The following is a 16,301-nucleotide window of genomic DNA, read 5'->3' on the forward strand; positions in this document are numbered from 1 at the left end:
GGGGGGGGGGATAACATGGGGAAATAGTTTTATTTTGTGTAATGACCCATCCACTCCCAGTCTCTATTCAAGCCTCATGTTCTCTGTGTATATAAATCTCCCCACTGTGTTTTCCACTGAATGCATCCGATGAAGTGAGCTGTAGCTCACGAAAGCTTATGCTCCAATAAATTTGTTAGTCTCTAAGGTGCCACAAGTCCTCCTTTCCTTTTAGCGAACACAGACTAACACGGCTGCTACTCTGAAACCTGTCGGCATGCGGATCACTCCTTGGCATGGAACGGCGACAGGAGCCACACGACTTGAAGCCAGGGGCACGGGGCATACCCCAAGCCCACTCTAACACTAACGAGAGGTACTACTAAGAACACTGGGAAAGGCTGCAGCAGAGCTGGAGCAGAAGTTCCGACTACCTTCACTGGCAGCAAGAAGGAACTGAGGGTGGGGGAGTGCGCAGCTCCCCTTATAGCGTGATATAGAGGTGCCACTCCAGGGGTCGCAGCAGTGCTCCCCCATATGGGTACTGCTAAGGGGAAAAACTTCCGGCACCAGTGCACGTGGCGATCACGCCCACCTACTGTGAAATACATCTGAGCAATCACTCGAAGAAGAACACATAATTTTCCAAGAGACAGCAAGCAACCCACTGCTAAGATAAACTTCCTCAGGCCTGTAGGCAAATAACTGTTGACTCATACAAGACTCCTTACAATAGAACATCTATTACCCGGCAGAGAAACCAGCGCAAGACTTCTAGGAGACTAAATAAAGAGGCCTGGGAATCTTGAATGAAGATTCAAAAATGTTGTAGCACAACTGAAATATGGTTTTCATCTTTTACGATGCTTTCTTCCCAGTGCATGACATGCAAATAGTTGAATGCAAAAAACTTCTAATAGATTTTTCCCTCTATTAAAATGAATTAGATGTATATTTTCCCCTCCAAAAATGGGTGATATTGTGCCTATGAAAGGTTCAATAGAAGATGATTTACTGCATCTTAGAATCCAGTATAGGCACAAAGAACAGGAGGACTTGTGGCACCTTAGAGACTAACAAATTTATTTGAGCATAAGCTTTTGTGAGCTGTAGCTTCATCGGATGAAGTGAGCTGTAGCTCACGAAAGCTTATGCTCAATAAATTTGTTAGTCTCTAAGGTGCCACAAGTCCTCCTGTTCTTTTTGCAGATACAGACTAACACGGCTGCTACTCTGAAACCTGTCAGTATAGGCACAGGACCTCTAGTGGTCATTTTAAGAAAGCTGAACTAAAAACATCACACAAACAAGATCTATCACACACTGCGAGTATACTGTCTGCTTCTTTAATAAATACTCAAATAGCAGGCAGCTTGAAATGCTCCAGACTATATGCACACTGTGGATTTAAAAGTTATTTTTCTCACATCACTGACAGACACCATTGATAAGGAATGATCATGAGCGAGGCAGTAGTTATATGGGATCCACCAATCCAGGATAGCGATCTGTACTGTCTGTTCCTCTTCTGTCTACTAGGTGTCAGCATCACAATGAGCTATCTTGCTATGGATGAAAGGGCTATACAGAGAAAAATTAAATGAAGGCTCTAGTGTGCACATGCTAAACAAGACTACTCCAGGACACACAAATATCTAATCTAAATACCTAAAAGTCACCTCTACAAGAATAGACGGGTCTGAGCCAAAACCCAGGATCTGATTGTGCCTGAACTTTGTGGAGGTTTAGAATCTGAATGCAATTCTGAAATTTCTGTCTGGTTCCTATCTCTACAATAGTCCAAAACTAAACCACAGATCCTAAAGCCTCTGATTTTGGGGTGATTGAACGCTGGGTCAAAATTTTGCATCTGAGTCCACTTTTAATAACAAGATTCCATATTAAACCAGCTCAAGAATTCTTAGGAGGAAGGTTACTTGAATCTGAAATACAAGCACCAGGAATACAGTCCAGGTTTTGCACCAGATTTAATATATGGAAGTAGCTGGACCTCTCACCTGCAGCATTAGGCCTTGTTTATACTAGTCCGTGTTGCTGACAACAAATGTTAGCAAGGAATATTAATATTCCATGCTGACAATGGATATCAGCAACAGGTGCAGCTAAAAGGGATCTGAATTTGGTTTAAACTGCAATTGTAGCCAACTACAAACCAGGTTCAGCACTGTTTTAGACACTGTGATGGCTTCTGAAATGGTATGGGAAGTGCTTTGTCTGTGGCTACACTTGCAGTCAAATCATTTTCAGCATTAGTTCAACACCACTCATTGCTGATGTCCTTGCAACAGGTCGTTTTCTTAGCTTAGACAAGAGTTTAGAAACTTTTGAATTGCGTGTCTGCCTCTGTGGTTAATCTCAGTGTTTCCTCTGCTGTGGCACTGCAGCAAGAGGGAAAAGGAAGGAGAACTGTCTGTGTTACTGAAGGGAAGAGCCTTCTCTACAGGTTTTTGTTAATGCCATAGGAGCTGCACACAGAGAGCCAAAACAGACATACTGTACAGGACAGCGAGCAACTAAGCAAACCAAAGGCTGACATACTCGCCAGTGAGGCTGTAAAACACATGGCTTTTCTGTCTCAAAAAATTATCCCTCGTTTTCATTTTTCCAAAAGGTGAAACACTCATCTGGACCAGTTCATTTAACTTGCCATGGACTGCAGCTAAACTACCTTTAAAGTCCTTTTTATTAGAGCTCCCTGGAATTAAGACCAAAGATAGAAACGATTGTTTGCCAACTCTAGAAGCAGCACTGCATAATTTTGATGCTGGTAAAGATGAAATCCTTTCACGCACCAATCACTCACTCAGCACAGGGGGTTCTATTAATTTGTTTTATTGGGTTTTTTAACCACATGCTGAGCTTAAGGCTGTTCAGTGTCAGATTAATGTCACCGGCTCTCTAGCTGTGATCACACTGTTACCAGAAAACCTTTAAATAAAATCCCCCTGTGGTGAAATCCAATGACTTTTTAACAATAGATCTTCTTAATGTTGTCAGCTATTTGCAGTTTGGTATTTCACTTGATACTTCTCAATCTATTTTATTTCCAATTCTGATAAACCTATTCCGTAAATTCAACTACTGTGATTTTTGTTCTTTCATCGTGTGTGGTCTTAGGGGCCTGGAAAACAAAAGATCCATTAAGATAGGACAAGAATATGTTTAAAAGTGATCTGCAAAGGGAAAACATGTTTTGTTTTTGCTTTATATTGGTCCTATAATGCAGAAAGACAAGGAATTTCATCTCTTTAAAGAAAAAAGAAGAAGTTTTTTTCTGCTGCTTTTTAGGTTAGAAATATGAGGGCTGGTTTTGGTGGAGCATCCTTTGGGAGACTGGAAATCTGGGATTGGGGTAGTTACCTTCCAGCAGACTGAAATCTGGGCTGCAGTTCTCCCAGCCCTCAGGAAAGGAGGCAGGGGGTGTTGAATCATAGACTGTCTCAACTAAGGGCTGAGAAAGTTGCATCTTAACTCTCAGCCTCTTGTGATGTTCTGTCCCACTCCGATCCTCCAGCAAACAGGGAAGTGAAGACTGTTGCAACAATACATTTGTTTCCCAATGCGCAGGCAAATATCCCTATTTGTATGCCCCAGTGGAATTACGCCAGTTTTCACCTGCTGAGGATCTGGCCCTGATGTATCTGGAGCCCTCTGATCTATTCATTGTGAACAATTTATTAGGGCTTGTCTTCACGTACAGTGCTACAGCGGGGCAGCTGAGCCGCTGTAGCGCTTTAGTGAAGACACTACTCCACTGATAGGAGAGCTTCTCCTGCTGGTGTAGTTACTCCACCTCCCTGAGAGGTGGCAGCTCTGTCGAAGGGGAGAAGCTCTTCTGTTGGCATAGTGCTGTCTACATGGGGGATGGGTCAGTATAACTACACCGCTCAGGGGTGTAGATCTTTCACACCCCAAGTGATGTAGTTATACCGAAATGGGTCTGAAGTGTAGACCTGGACTCAGATTTCATACTTTTTTTTGTTCACGAATCATCCAACAACAGATCTGGCATTTTATAAATGCAGGCATCATTAGTAATTTTGGAACAAATATTCTTTATGGACATCTGGAGTTCAAACTGTGTGACTGGTCAACTCAATTTCTGTTCCCTGATGAGAGGCCAGCAAGCAATAGCATCCTACTACTTCCTGACAGCGGTGGTGAGGCTCACAGTCCCCCTCTCTGTCGGCAATCTTCTGACATCATGCCAGCAGGAGCCTTCATGACCATATACATGCCTCTGTGTCACGTGTAGAAGAGGTTCCACAAGGGAGTTGCACCTGGTGCTATTCCACCCGCCTCAAGATCCATGGCGTCAGCATGTTGCTGTAGGTTCTGAGGCTGGAACATGTTCAAAATAAGTCCAGGCAAAGGATTTCTCTCTGTTCTGCTTCTCGCTATTACTCATATTGATGTTGTAGTTATTTAGGGCTTGTCCACAAGGGGAAATTTTACTAGCATAGCTATACTGGTATCATTATACTGGTATAACTCCCCAGGTGGACACTCTTGCTCTGGAATGAGAGTGCCTTTTTCTGGTTTGGCCTAAACCACTTCCAAAGTGATATAAATTTCCCCATGTAGACAAGCCCTTACTTAGTTTCAGTGATTCTAAAACACATCAGTTGTCTCTCCCTACCTCTGAACACTCTCATTCCAAACACATGGATCCAGGGAGAGGCTGGGTGAGTCCTCGCCATCCAAACATGCTGAATCACTCAACAATATATTTGTTTCCCAGTGCGCAGGCAAATATCCCTATTTGTATGCCCCACGCGCATTTGTGCAGAGGGAACCCAGACACGATGTTTGTGGAAAAGCAGACAAAAATATTTGAAACAGGTCAGACTGAATCACATCAGACACTGACAAGTTCGCAAATCATTTTTTTCACTCTTTGCCCAGCTCCAGTCTCGAATATAAAAAACAAGCTTATGCAGGGCCTTGAAGAGCAGCCAGGAGAACAGGGAAGAGTTCCTCATACCCCAGAAGCACCAACAGTACTGCTGACCTCGAATCCTTCTTCCGTCCACATTCCCCCCCTTTCCTGTGGCCCTTTGGAGGACAGCCCCAGTCCTTCCCACACTAGCAAGTTGACAGGAGGGACCCCCTCCTGCACATCTCCGAGTCACTACAGGAGGCCCTGATCCTGAGGACCTACAGAGATTCTCAGGACTGGAGCTCCCATTTTGCAGACCATATGAGACCAGAAGCATCAGGACACAAGATGGTGGGTGATGACAGTGGTTAGCAGGAGGCTCGGTGACCAGCAGACTAAGGGGGCATTTCCACCAGACCTCCTAAGGTCTACTAGTTTGGTTGTCCTAACTTGTGGACCTGCTACGGTCTGCAGGAACAAAAAACATTGCAACCATTTTAAAAAAAAATCTAAGGAAATTAAAAATCCTTTTTCTGGTGAAGTTAAAGCTTCAGGCACACAGCAAAGATTTGAATACTCAAAATGCAGAATTAAGTTTGCACTTTTCAAACTAGGTATCAAAACTACCCTAACTTTCCCAGTCGCCCATCATCCCTTTTTTGGCACGTAGTTTCACAGTGGTGCACCACTGAACATTGGTTTTCTAATCTGTTTTCTACCACCTTCCTCTCTGATGCTAAGTGACCTACTTTGTCACTGACTGACCTTTGCTCTCCTCAGGTAAGCGCTCTAATTTCACAGTCTAGATCATATGACATTTGTATATGGAGACCCCCTCCAGCTCAGTGTCAAATGGTACCTGGAAAATGGACTGCTACACTGAAACCTCCTTAACAAAGATTTTTGTCTTGGTATCTGTAGCCGCCTGCAATCTCCCAAGCATGGAACAGCAGGTGCCACATTTGTGGGCAGACTTGAAGAGAATGGTTTCAAGACAACCCTAGGTAACTGTTAAAGGTCTGCTTGTCAGGGTCTGATGTTCCCTAGAGCTAAAGTTGGGCGGAACCCAAAGCATTTAAGGCATTTTCCAGAACCATACCTCTTTGGAGCCACAGGCACACCTGGTACCGTGAGAGTGTGGGAATTATTCCAGGAGGGCGGGGGCAGATGGGGGTCGTGTTTTTGCACCCCTGCAGAGCTGCTTTTGGCGTCGACATCCTTGATGTTTACAATGGGATATCTACTGGATGATGGCTCTTGGAGAGAAAAAACACAAAAGGAATCAGAAAAGGAAAAGGGCTACATTAAGGGGCAAAAATCTCTCTGGAATCACTTGGGACCAGTGTTTTTGCTCAAAGTCAAAATTAGTCAACCCGTTGCCACTGACGTCAATCTAAGCTGTCTCCAGACCTTATATATTTATGTATATCGAAAGCACATGTAGTACCATTCAGCTTGGAAAGAAACTGACAAAGTCACAAAATTCAAAGTTAAAGTCCATCCGAAAAGGGGGGGAAACCAGGCCAGATGCTCAGTTGATATAAATCAACATATCTTAATTGATTTCAGTCACCTACATCAGCTGAAGATCTGGCTCATTAAGCACCGCAACATGAGTTGATCGAGATGCTTCTCTTGTGCTCTCATAGCTTGAGAGTGATGCTGTCTTTTAAATATCCTGAACAGATTGTAGTTGTATGGGGGAAAATATGGTGAAGTGACTCAGATTATCAACATCAAAAGCTGCCAGCTAGCTATCCATAAGTAATATCCCTCAACTCCTACATACACACATCCATAAAGTTTCCTAAGGGGTATTACATCAGAATTACATTGTTAGAGTTCCGATCCATACTGTTGATTTCAAATTGCATGACTGCCTGCTTTTACACAGAATACGACATTATTTAAATAATAACTTGAAGGTTCTCAAATCAATCCAGCAGGAATCTCAAAACAACCAGCCACACACATTACAATTAGGAGCACAGCCAGCACCTGGTCCCACCCTGCATGCCAGGCCTTCATCTGCCAAAACCGCGGTGGCTTTTCTCAGCACTGGGGACTCGGAAGCAGGATGGGACCTGAGTCTCATCAGCAGTATGGGGGAGCTTGGGGCTCCCTCGAGAGCTCCTGGAAGTGGGAGAGACCCTAGGCTCATCAGTCATGCTAAGACCCTTTTTGTTGTTTGGGGAGTGACCAGTGGCCATTTGTATGTGTCTCAGAGGGGGCAACCCTATCCTCATCCGGATATCTAAACTCACAGCCAGCAAGTCCTTGCAACTTTTATTTACAAAAGGTGAAAATTCAGCCTCATGTGTAGAGGGGCCATGCACCACTTACGCTCAGTGTGTGGCTTTCTGCCCAAGGATGATTGTCACCCAAAAAGCACCGGAGAGAGAGTCACATACACAAACAAACCCATTCAAACCTTTACATTGTTTATCAGAGAAGATATTCAGCTAGAAGTGACAAGGCAAGCAAAACACAAGAAATGTCACACAACACACACTACTGAGCCTTAAAAGGCCATTAAAAGGCAGGTTCTGCCACCCGTACTCATGTAGAGAGGTGAATGTTAATGTCACATCTGCCAAAAGTAGTTCCATTCGTTTCTGTGGGGCTATTTGTGAAGGATGCTAATGTTTGACATAAGAATGGCAGAACCTGGCGCTTTCGTTGTGAAACAGACCCACAAAAGCAAGGTTAACGCTTATGGACTAAACTGCTTATAGCAAGACTCCCCCTTCCCATTCCTTTGTTCTCGCTGAGCGTGTATGTGGGTATGTTAGCGACAGAAAGTGTATGCGTATTGGAGATTTAATCCTTTAATTGTGGATTTGCTTTTGAGCAGTGAGAAGGGGAGTGGTGGTTTTTTGTTGTGAGGGGTTTTGTTGTTGTTGTTGTTCTTTTGGTGGGGTTTTTTTTGCAACCAGACATTTTTTAACGTTTCTTGTTGGGTGAACTTGACCATACAGTAATTATAATTCAGTGATATTAACACAAAATTATTCCATTATAAAAATAACGTGTCACTATGTTGCAATATGGAACATGTTTTTTTTAAAAACAAGAGCACCTGAAAGGACACACACAGATAAAAGCCCATGCCCAAAGCCATGCAAGCACATCAGAAAAGCCATCCTCTATACTACCTAAAGGATGAGAAGGGGACCATTCCTCATTCAAAAAACTGGGGTTCACCACACCAGACTTTTGCTTTTTGGAGATGAGGACTGGGATGTGGGAGGCGGTGGAGAATCGGTAGCTGGGAACATTGGGTAGCTGCTCTACTGTGCCTTGGAAGGAAGGGGAGGAGCTCCTGCAGTCAAGCGGCTGGTCATGCACCAGGTGATCTAACTCAACGTCTCTGGTTTGCTTGGACATGATGCTAGGAGCCTAGGCGCTTCAAGCAAAGGACAGGGCGTCTGAAGCTGCAACAAGAAACACAGAATCAGGTGAGACAGTATTGTGTTATTTCCAGATGAGTGGTTTCTTTAAAAGAGAAATACAGCGTTGGTGATGATTTTTGTTTTAGTGCTCACAAGGGCGAAAATTAACAGCACTGGTTAGAGTCAGGAATGGAGCTGGCAAGCCATACAGGCTTCCCTTACACATGTAACACCGGCGGGTGGGATCGAACCTGGGACCTCTGGAGCTAAACGCATGAGCCTCTACTGCATGAGCTAAAAGCCATTTGCCTCTTAGCTAAGTCTATACAGCAGACTTGTTAATCTCTCTCTCTCTAAGTGGTCTCAGCGCTGCTAGAGGCGACAGAACACCACACCCAGGAGGTGTGTGGTTTACACACAACTTTACTAACGGGCCTCCATCCTGATTTTCAGCACCCGGTGTTATTTTACTACTGAGTCTCATCTAAACAGAGACTGACAGTCATGACAAAATTGCAACGGCAAATGTCTGCTGAGGAACTAGACTGTCACCATCAAATACATCTCCTGTCTTAGCCAAGCAATGTTCTCGAGATGGGAAAGGGTAATTAACCCTTTCCACTGCTTCACTTCCTCTCCCTGCTCAAAGCCCACTGTTTTCACTTTAAGGCCTTTCCAGATCTAATGTCTCTCATTCATCAATTGCCCAGCTTGCCCAAATTCCAAAACAAGCAGTCTCCCTATTCCCATGCAGCTGAAATGAATCTGTATTGCAGATAAGTAGGGACCCAAAGATTAAAAGAAGATTAAAAGATTAAAAGAAGCATTAAGGGTCAAATGTTACAAAATGTCTATACTTTCTAAGTGTCTCTATTTTTGGAAGCCCACCTCAAGACTCCCAGGGGCCTGCTGCTACCATTGGCTACAGCAGCAGAAGGAGGTACTCAGCACTTTCAAAATCACGCCCTAGGTTGCTTCAAAGCGGACACCCAAAAACTGAGGCACCTGGAATTAATGGACACTTTTGAAAACTTTGTTTGGAACATACACTCTTTTCTCTCTCCATGTTCTTGTTGCGCTGGCAGTAAAATGCTGGAGAGAGAGGGCTCCAACCCTGGTCTTGGACACAAAGCGTTTTCTGTGAGGTTGGGCTGTGACTCGCATCATTCTGTTTGTCTTCTGCTGGAATACAGTGTTGTGAACCTGAGTACCATCACAGCCCAAACCAGAATGCTGATCTCACTTTTCTGTTCTGTGGTCTTTTCATACAATGTGCAGTGGCCATCTACAATCATCCGCCAACACAATGCTCTTCTGCTCTCCCACCAGGCAAAAGAGTGTCAGGAAATAATGGGCAATGATGAAACCAGGCACCCGGCTCTAAGAATTATCCACATGGTATTTTATTTTACAAGAAACTGTAAATCACTACAAATATAAAGCCATATTCTCCACTGAGTTTCCCCCGGACTGGAGGCGTCACAGAACTGGTTACAGATCACTGATTCTCTGACCAGCCTCAGGGCAGGATAGAGCAGCATGGGGGCTGCTCCAATCTGCATCCTCTGGCAACAGTGCTCAAAGGACTGTCTGCCAGGAGAGTAAGAGCACAGTACACGTTAGTCATGCCTGTTTCCTGTCTCAGCCTGTCCCTGATACAACCCCTGTGCCAGGATGTCTGCTATTCCAGCTCCGCTCCCAGTGGAGATGCCCCTGTGCTGTTGGAATCCCTAGCAGGGAAGACAAGGCCAAATTCCCTCCCATATGTGCTGCCAGAGCAATGCAAAAGGGACTAAGTGGAGCAGAGAATCTAGTCCATAATTCATGTCCTGGCTAATTGCTACTGGTTTGAATTCAGATTGCTTTTGCTTTTGTGTTGAAGAAGGGTTTAGAAGAATTATTTTGAGACTATCCTTGTGGAAAATTGCACTTAAATGCAGCCTATGAACCTTTTAAAGCTCTTAATGCAAGGTTTCTGTGAACTTACGCAGTACATTGGGGCTTATGAACTTCAGTCACAGAAAAGACATGCCCCTGCTGAACTGCAGTGTTGCTTCTGAATTGTAATGTTCCATCCAATGTAGTTGCAAGAACACACACTCGGCAGTTTAAAAAAAACTCTCAAAAAAATAAAAGGGCAATGGATCAAATCCTCCCTCAGGTAACGCCACTGAACTCAGCGGAGTGATGTCAGGAATTACCTTGGCCCATTGAGTCTTACAAATCAAGTCCCACTCTAATTTTTGTTACCAAAACATTGCCTCCTAAGATGTTAAATTAAAATGCATTTTATGAAGCCAGTAATTTTCCAGAGAAAAAACAAGGTAGCTGAGAAAAAGCCTTTTTTCTTCTCCGTGTCTCCTTCAGCTGAAGGAGAAATTCTTATTTCACAGCAAGGCTTACTTAATCAGCAAGATTAAGTGTTGTGTAACTACTGGCCTCTCATATCTGGGCATAACTGACAACAACATCGCTGCTGTATTGCTCTTATAGGATACTTTCAGCTAGTAAAAGACCGCAGAAAGCAGGCCCCTCGCACAGAAGAATCACTTGTTTGTTTCTATCCAATAAGAATTCAAAAGGGTGAGTATATATGTGGGGTTTTTTCTCACCAGTCATGTCATTGCCACTTTCTGGTTATAATAATTCCATGCCATTCTGCATTATATACTGTACCTTCTGCTTCAGTTCTGGCAGCTCCAGCTTTCTCCTCTTCCACCTTCACAAAACAAACAGACAGTAAAGACAAACATCCCATTCCATTACAAAAAGCGAAACAGAAAAACAGTCCTTTATATGCAAGGGTTGGATTTCAATGCAGTTTTAGTAGCAAACTGAAAGTTAATATTTCTAGACTATGTTAACAGGTTCCCCTGTATCTGTGGGGGGCGGGGGGAAGACAGAGGTGGTCTACATATCAACATATCAGCTGTAAGCTCCTTTTATACGGTTCACTCATTTTAGAGCAAAGACTCTTCTTGGAGGTTGTGGCAATTATATTTTCCTTTTCAATTTTTTTTTTAAATACTGTATAACACTATAGGGAAATACTAATACAATGTGATGAGCATAAAGTATACATTAGCAGTTCTACAGCATCCAGAATACAGCACTGTGCATAAAACACTATCCTTTAATGATGCCACAGGTGCTGGACCTAGAGGTGCTGGGGGTGCTGCCGCACCCCTGGCTTGAAGTAGTTTCAATCGCATACTGGGTTTACAGTTTGGTTCAGTGGCTCTCAACACCCCCACTATACAAATTGTTCCAGCACCCCTGAATGATGCACTTTTTTTTTTTGAGTGGGGCAATGTGTAGAGCTTCTAGTGTTTTATACGGAGAAACGTTCAGACTATTTATCTAAATTCAGCACCCAGACAGTGTCTCTCTACCATATTTGTAGTTTTCAGACTTTTATTTTCATTTTTTATATTCACTTTTTATTTGTGTCTAGCTGCCATACTGTTAGCATCCATTAATAAAGTAACTAAATATGTCACAATCCTGAATCCCCAGCTTTACGTTGGTATTTCGTGTACTCACTTTTCCCTGGGTCTTCTGAGTCCAACTTTCTAACTTTACTGCTGAACTGCTCTATCTAAAGCAATTGAAACTCACTCAATTTCTAGGGCTTTCTAGATTTTCTTTCCAAAAGCAAGATCAAGACTGCAGAGGAGTGGGTCAACGCTATCGCTTTTCCTTGCTCTGTGAACGTGTATTTATATTTCTTCTATTGTTCCAAAAGCAAACCCTAAATATGTACCTGGAGGCAAATCCTGCCAACGAAGGTCCTGAACACAGCGAAATTGGTATGGGCTCCGCTCCACAGAAAAGGGGCAGGAAGACCTTGCAAGAGGTTTACACCCTTTGCGCATCTCAGGGCACAACTACATAGGAAAAGCTACCTCTCCCTGGACAAAGAGGGAGTGGTTGTGGCAGGGATTGGAGCAAGGATGGAGGAGGAGGAGAGCCAGTGGCTCTAACAGACAATTTCTGCAATAGTGGCTCAGCTGCTTCAGCTACTTATCCAGCAGCCTGCAGAAAAGAACTGCCAGAGTCTGCCCCTGAGCAGAAACCAAAGCATTATGTCTCCACCGGGATCATCCTTAAACGTGCAAGTACTTGCCGTGTTTCTGGAGAGGGTGGTTAGCAACCTGAACACCTGAACTGCAAGAATTAGAAGCATTCTTGTACCTGTAGCAAAGGGCCTTTGGGAGCAGCCCCCTGGTCTTCTTCTAGCTGCTCAAAACCCGGGCCAGTGGCTGCGAAGGCACACTCATCCAGCTCACCACTGCAAGCAACACAAGGAGAGCAAGGCAGGGGTCTACAGAATGCAGATGAAAAGCAGCAAAATAAGAACAGGATTTTTTCCAGCCATTTCCGAGCCTGGGCACATTACAGACAAGAGACATCAGGGGAGTGGAAGTATCTCTAATGAAAAGGTCTCTTGAGTGTCAGGTTGCAAGACCATTGCTTCATAGGCTATCTACTAAAGCCCATTTGCAGATTAATGAGAACACACAACTATACCAGAGACGTAGGCAGGGGGATGAAGGGAGAGAGTCTTAATAATTATTGTTATTAGAAGAGACCATGGTCCATTTAGCCATTTGCAAAGCCCGCTCTAAAGAAAATAGATATTGATTACTCCAAATTTTTGACAAAAGCACCTTTTTCATGGCACTAACTAGAAATAGACAAATATCAATGAAACATAATGTAGGTGATGAAAGTTTTAACTAGTGTGTAAGAAGAGACTTTCTTATAATGTTGGAAACAATATTAAGTGGGAGGCCAAGTGAAAATAACATAAAACATACAACTCATTTGTAGGAATATAAACTCATCTTGCTGTGCTCAGTACATTTCTAATTTAAATGAGAGCCATCAAATAACAGCAGAGAGCCCGATTTTCCAACAGAGCACCTGTATACACCATGTAAACCCCTCATTTCCACATCTACATTATTAATGTAACACATAATGTTCATTTTCGGTTCCCAATTGCCAACTATGGTGTCCAAATACTGATTCTGTACATCTTACTCCGCCATCCATATTTAACAAATTGGGCCCACAAGATCAATGCTATCAGTTTAATGTGACTAATAAGTTTAATTGAAAAAAAAATCATAAGGTTGCTGTGGTTGGTGATCAACTTCTGTTAATGCTCCAATAGCTCTATTCAAAAATCAGCCCAAAATCAATTTGTTGGTTGTGGTGGTCATGGTTTTTTGTTTCGTTTGTTTGGTTTTTGTTTTGGGGGGTGGGTTGTGATGGAAAATGGGAATAATTAAGAAAATAAATAAGAATAGCTAAATACGTGACAATTGCAATGCGCACGTTATCACATATTAGGTAGGCCCTTCACTATGAGGCTATATAATAAAAAGAGTGACTCCTTCATCTGCATCTAGTTGTTGCTTCACAGAATTTTTGGTTTCATTTTGATTAATAAAAACTGTTCAAAATCCCATCTCAAGTCTTTGGATCTTATCCCAGAAACACACTCAGCCTTTCTCTTTTCCAGTAAAAATCCAAATACACTGAAAGTAGAACAATTGCAATCAGAACTGAAATATACATTTTGCTAATAACCAGTAATAAAGGATTTCACTTGCATCAAAGCTTTGGTCAATACATTACAGAGCAGCAGTTTCTGAAAAACAGTTTTTGATAAAATAATAAGCAAAAACTGTAAAGTTTAAACATTGAACAATGGTGCATTTTCAGTTTCCAGGTGAAAATGGAGGCGTTTCAGTTTCTTAACTAAAAGGCAGAGTATAGTATTGCAGTAGTAGTAGTATACTAGATAATAAAACTCCAAATGTTTGCACCATGTGAAATCAAAACAAATCACTCAGCCAAGCAAAGAAGCTTTCTAATGTATCCTTAGCCCAATGTAACCATCTATAAAGGTTATGGACACTTCAACCATTTCCTACCAAAAAAAAATGATTTAAAAATTCACCTACTTGTATTAAATTGCATTTGTGGATCTAACACATAATCCCATCTTTAAATCCAGCTCCATAATATTCATAATAATCCTGAACACATTTTATTAATGTATATGTTTTTAAATGATCTGGAACTACTTCAAGACCAAGATTTTTGGTTCTGTCTCTTGCTTTTGATGTCTGCAGATTAGCGGCAAATCCTATTTCCTGTAAATCGGCTAGAGTTGCTGTGCAGACAGTGCTTCAGAACCCCTGTGGGAGGGGGCAACAGTTTAGGGACCAAAGGGCTGCAATTGCTAGGAGAAGCTGAGCAGTTGCTAAGGAGGAGAACATGTCGCTAGGAGACACTTGCTGGTTACTAGGTACCACACGTCATCAGCAAGCCCTTGAATAAGCCAAGTTAGCTAAAGCATCCTTTCCAGGCTGCACTTTAGCAATGATCTCTGAAAACAGTTCTGTCTCCTGCACAGAGACATAGAAATATAAGACTGGAAGAGACCTCGAGAGGTCAGCCAGTTCAGTCCCCGGCACTTATCGCAGGACTAAGTATTATCTAGTCCATCCCTAACAGCTGTTTGTCCAGGAAGGCTGTGGAATCTCCATCACTGTAGGTTTTTAAGAACAGGTTAGACAATTTGTTCCAGTGCTTAACCATCCTGACAGTTAGGAAGATATGTGCATATCTTGCAAACAGCATATCAATTGCCATCAGAAAGGACACTAGAAGATGTGGAACATTTGACCAGAACTCTTATCACATTCAAATTCAGCCTAAGGTGTGGTCTACTTTTGCAAACCTGCAGTGGTTCGTGTGAATTCTGTTTGTGGCTCTAAACTTTGTGACTCATCCAGATATACAAAATGTTTCTCTCTCTCTGCAAATATTTGTAGGCAACTGCTTGTCGGTGCTTTTCAAGTTCAAAGTGGGCTCCGCGGGAGAAGTCACCTGCAGCACATCATGTCGATATTTTCCTACATGGCCTCTCGTCTCCTCTGACTGTAGCAAAACAGTTAACCCATGCAAAGAGCATGAACCCATCCAAACTGAATCTTGCCTGTGGGTTTGCAGTGAGATTCATCTTAGGACAAAACCAAGTTTGAACCCAAACCTTTTAAACTCCATGGCCTGCAAATGCACATGAATGGATTCTGATATAAAATCATAAATCCATGTTGAGCCAAACTGGAAAGAATTCACACAACTCTGAATAGCACTTACCCTGCAATCTTTGTTTTTTCCTCCTCATTACCTTTCTGGGAACGTGGTAAGTGCAACCTTGGGAAAGGAAAGGTTTTTTGTATTAAATATTCATTGTCTTGTACATATTTTGAGCCTTAGGTGGGAATTTGAAATCTTTAGACTATAAATATATAGCCACTTCTACCTACAAAACTCTTCTATAATCTTCAGGTCCCCTTTGGACAGGGGCGAGGGAATGTACCTGCTCAATACCACAAAAGAAATATCTGGAGGAGAGGGATTTGGGGAGATTGGCCATGCCTTGTTTCACAGGCCTTCATCATTTGTGGGTTCTTAGAGGGGTGGGGGAGTGAATACAGAATATCTACAGAGTAATGGAGTAAAAATGTTATAAAACAGAGAAATTCAGTCTTGGACACTAAAAATTCTACTTGCTCTGCAGGAAGAGTGTCTTTTTATAAGACCTCATTGTTAGTGGAATTCACCCTCCAGGGCAGGAAATCCGCTGCTGTGGAATGTTAGGTTTCCAGGACTGTACATTAGAGAAAAACCATGTAACATATTTTCATAACAAATCCATAAATACATTTTCAGCCTGGTGGAAGGATGCACCACTAAGCAGCAAGTGAATGAATGGAACTCTGGGGCTCACTTTACGTTAGAACCGTCATTTATTGCAAGGCAAGCTAATCAGTGAAAAGCGATGGGATCCCCAGCTCCAGAACTGCAGAGCAGCAAAATCTATCAAGGACTGTGACCCGCCAGTTAAATTCACACATAGAATTCAGTGTCTCATCTCTGAGCTAGCAGTAAAGACAATGTTTAAACATGGTTCTAGGACCATAGGAATTGTTATACCAGATCAGTTT

At 42.7% G+C, this 16,301-nt stretch overlaps 1 protein-coding gene across 1 annotated transcript in view; it reads right to left on the reverse strand.

The window, feature by feature from the left end:
- CNGB1 (cyclic nucleotide gated channel subunit beta 1) overlaps positions 1-16,301 on the reverse strand; it is a 96,382-nt gene that overhangs the window by 46,074 nt on the left and 34,007 nt on the right. Inside the window, exons 14-17 of the mRNA XM_043495241.1 lie at positions 15,451-15,507; positions 12,466-12,562; positions 8,035-8,278; positions 5,979-6,135 (exon numbers count right to left, since the gene is read on the reverse strand). Coding sequence (XP_043351176.1) covers positions 5,979-6,135; positions 8,035-8,278; positions 12,466-12,562; positions 15,451-15,507 — 555 coding nt within the window. The remainder of the gene's footprint in view (positions 1-5,978; positions 6,136-8,034; positions 8,279-12,465; positions 12,563-15,450; positions 15,508-16,301) is intronic.

This window comes from Dermochelys coriacea, chromosome 12 (assembly GCF_009764565.3).
Source record: "Dermochelys coriacea isolate rDerCor1 chromosome 12, rDerCor1.pri.v4, whole genome shotgun sequence".
NCBI lineage: Eukaryota > Metazoa > Chordata > Testudines > Dermochelyidae > Dermochelys > Dermochelys coriacea.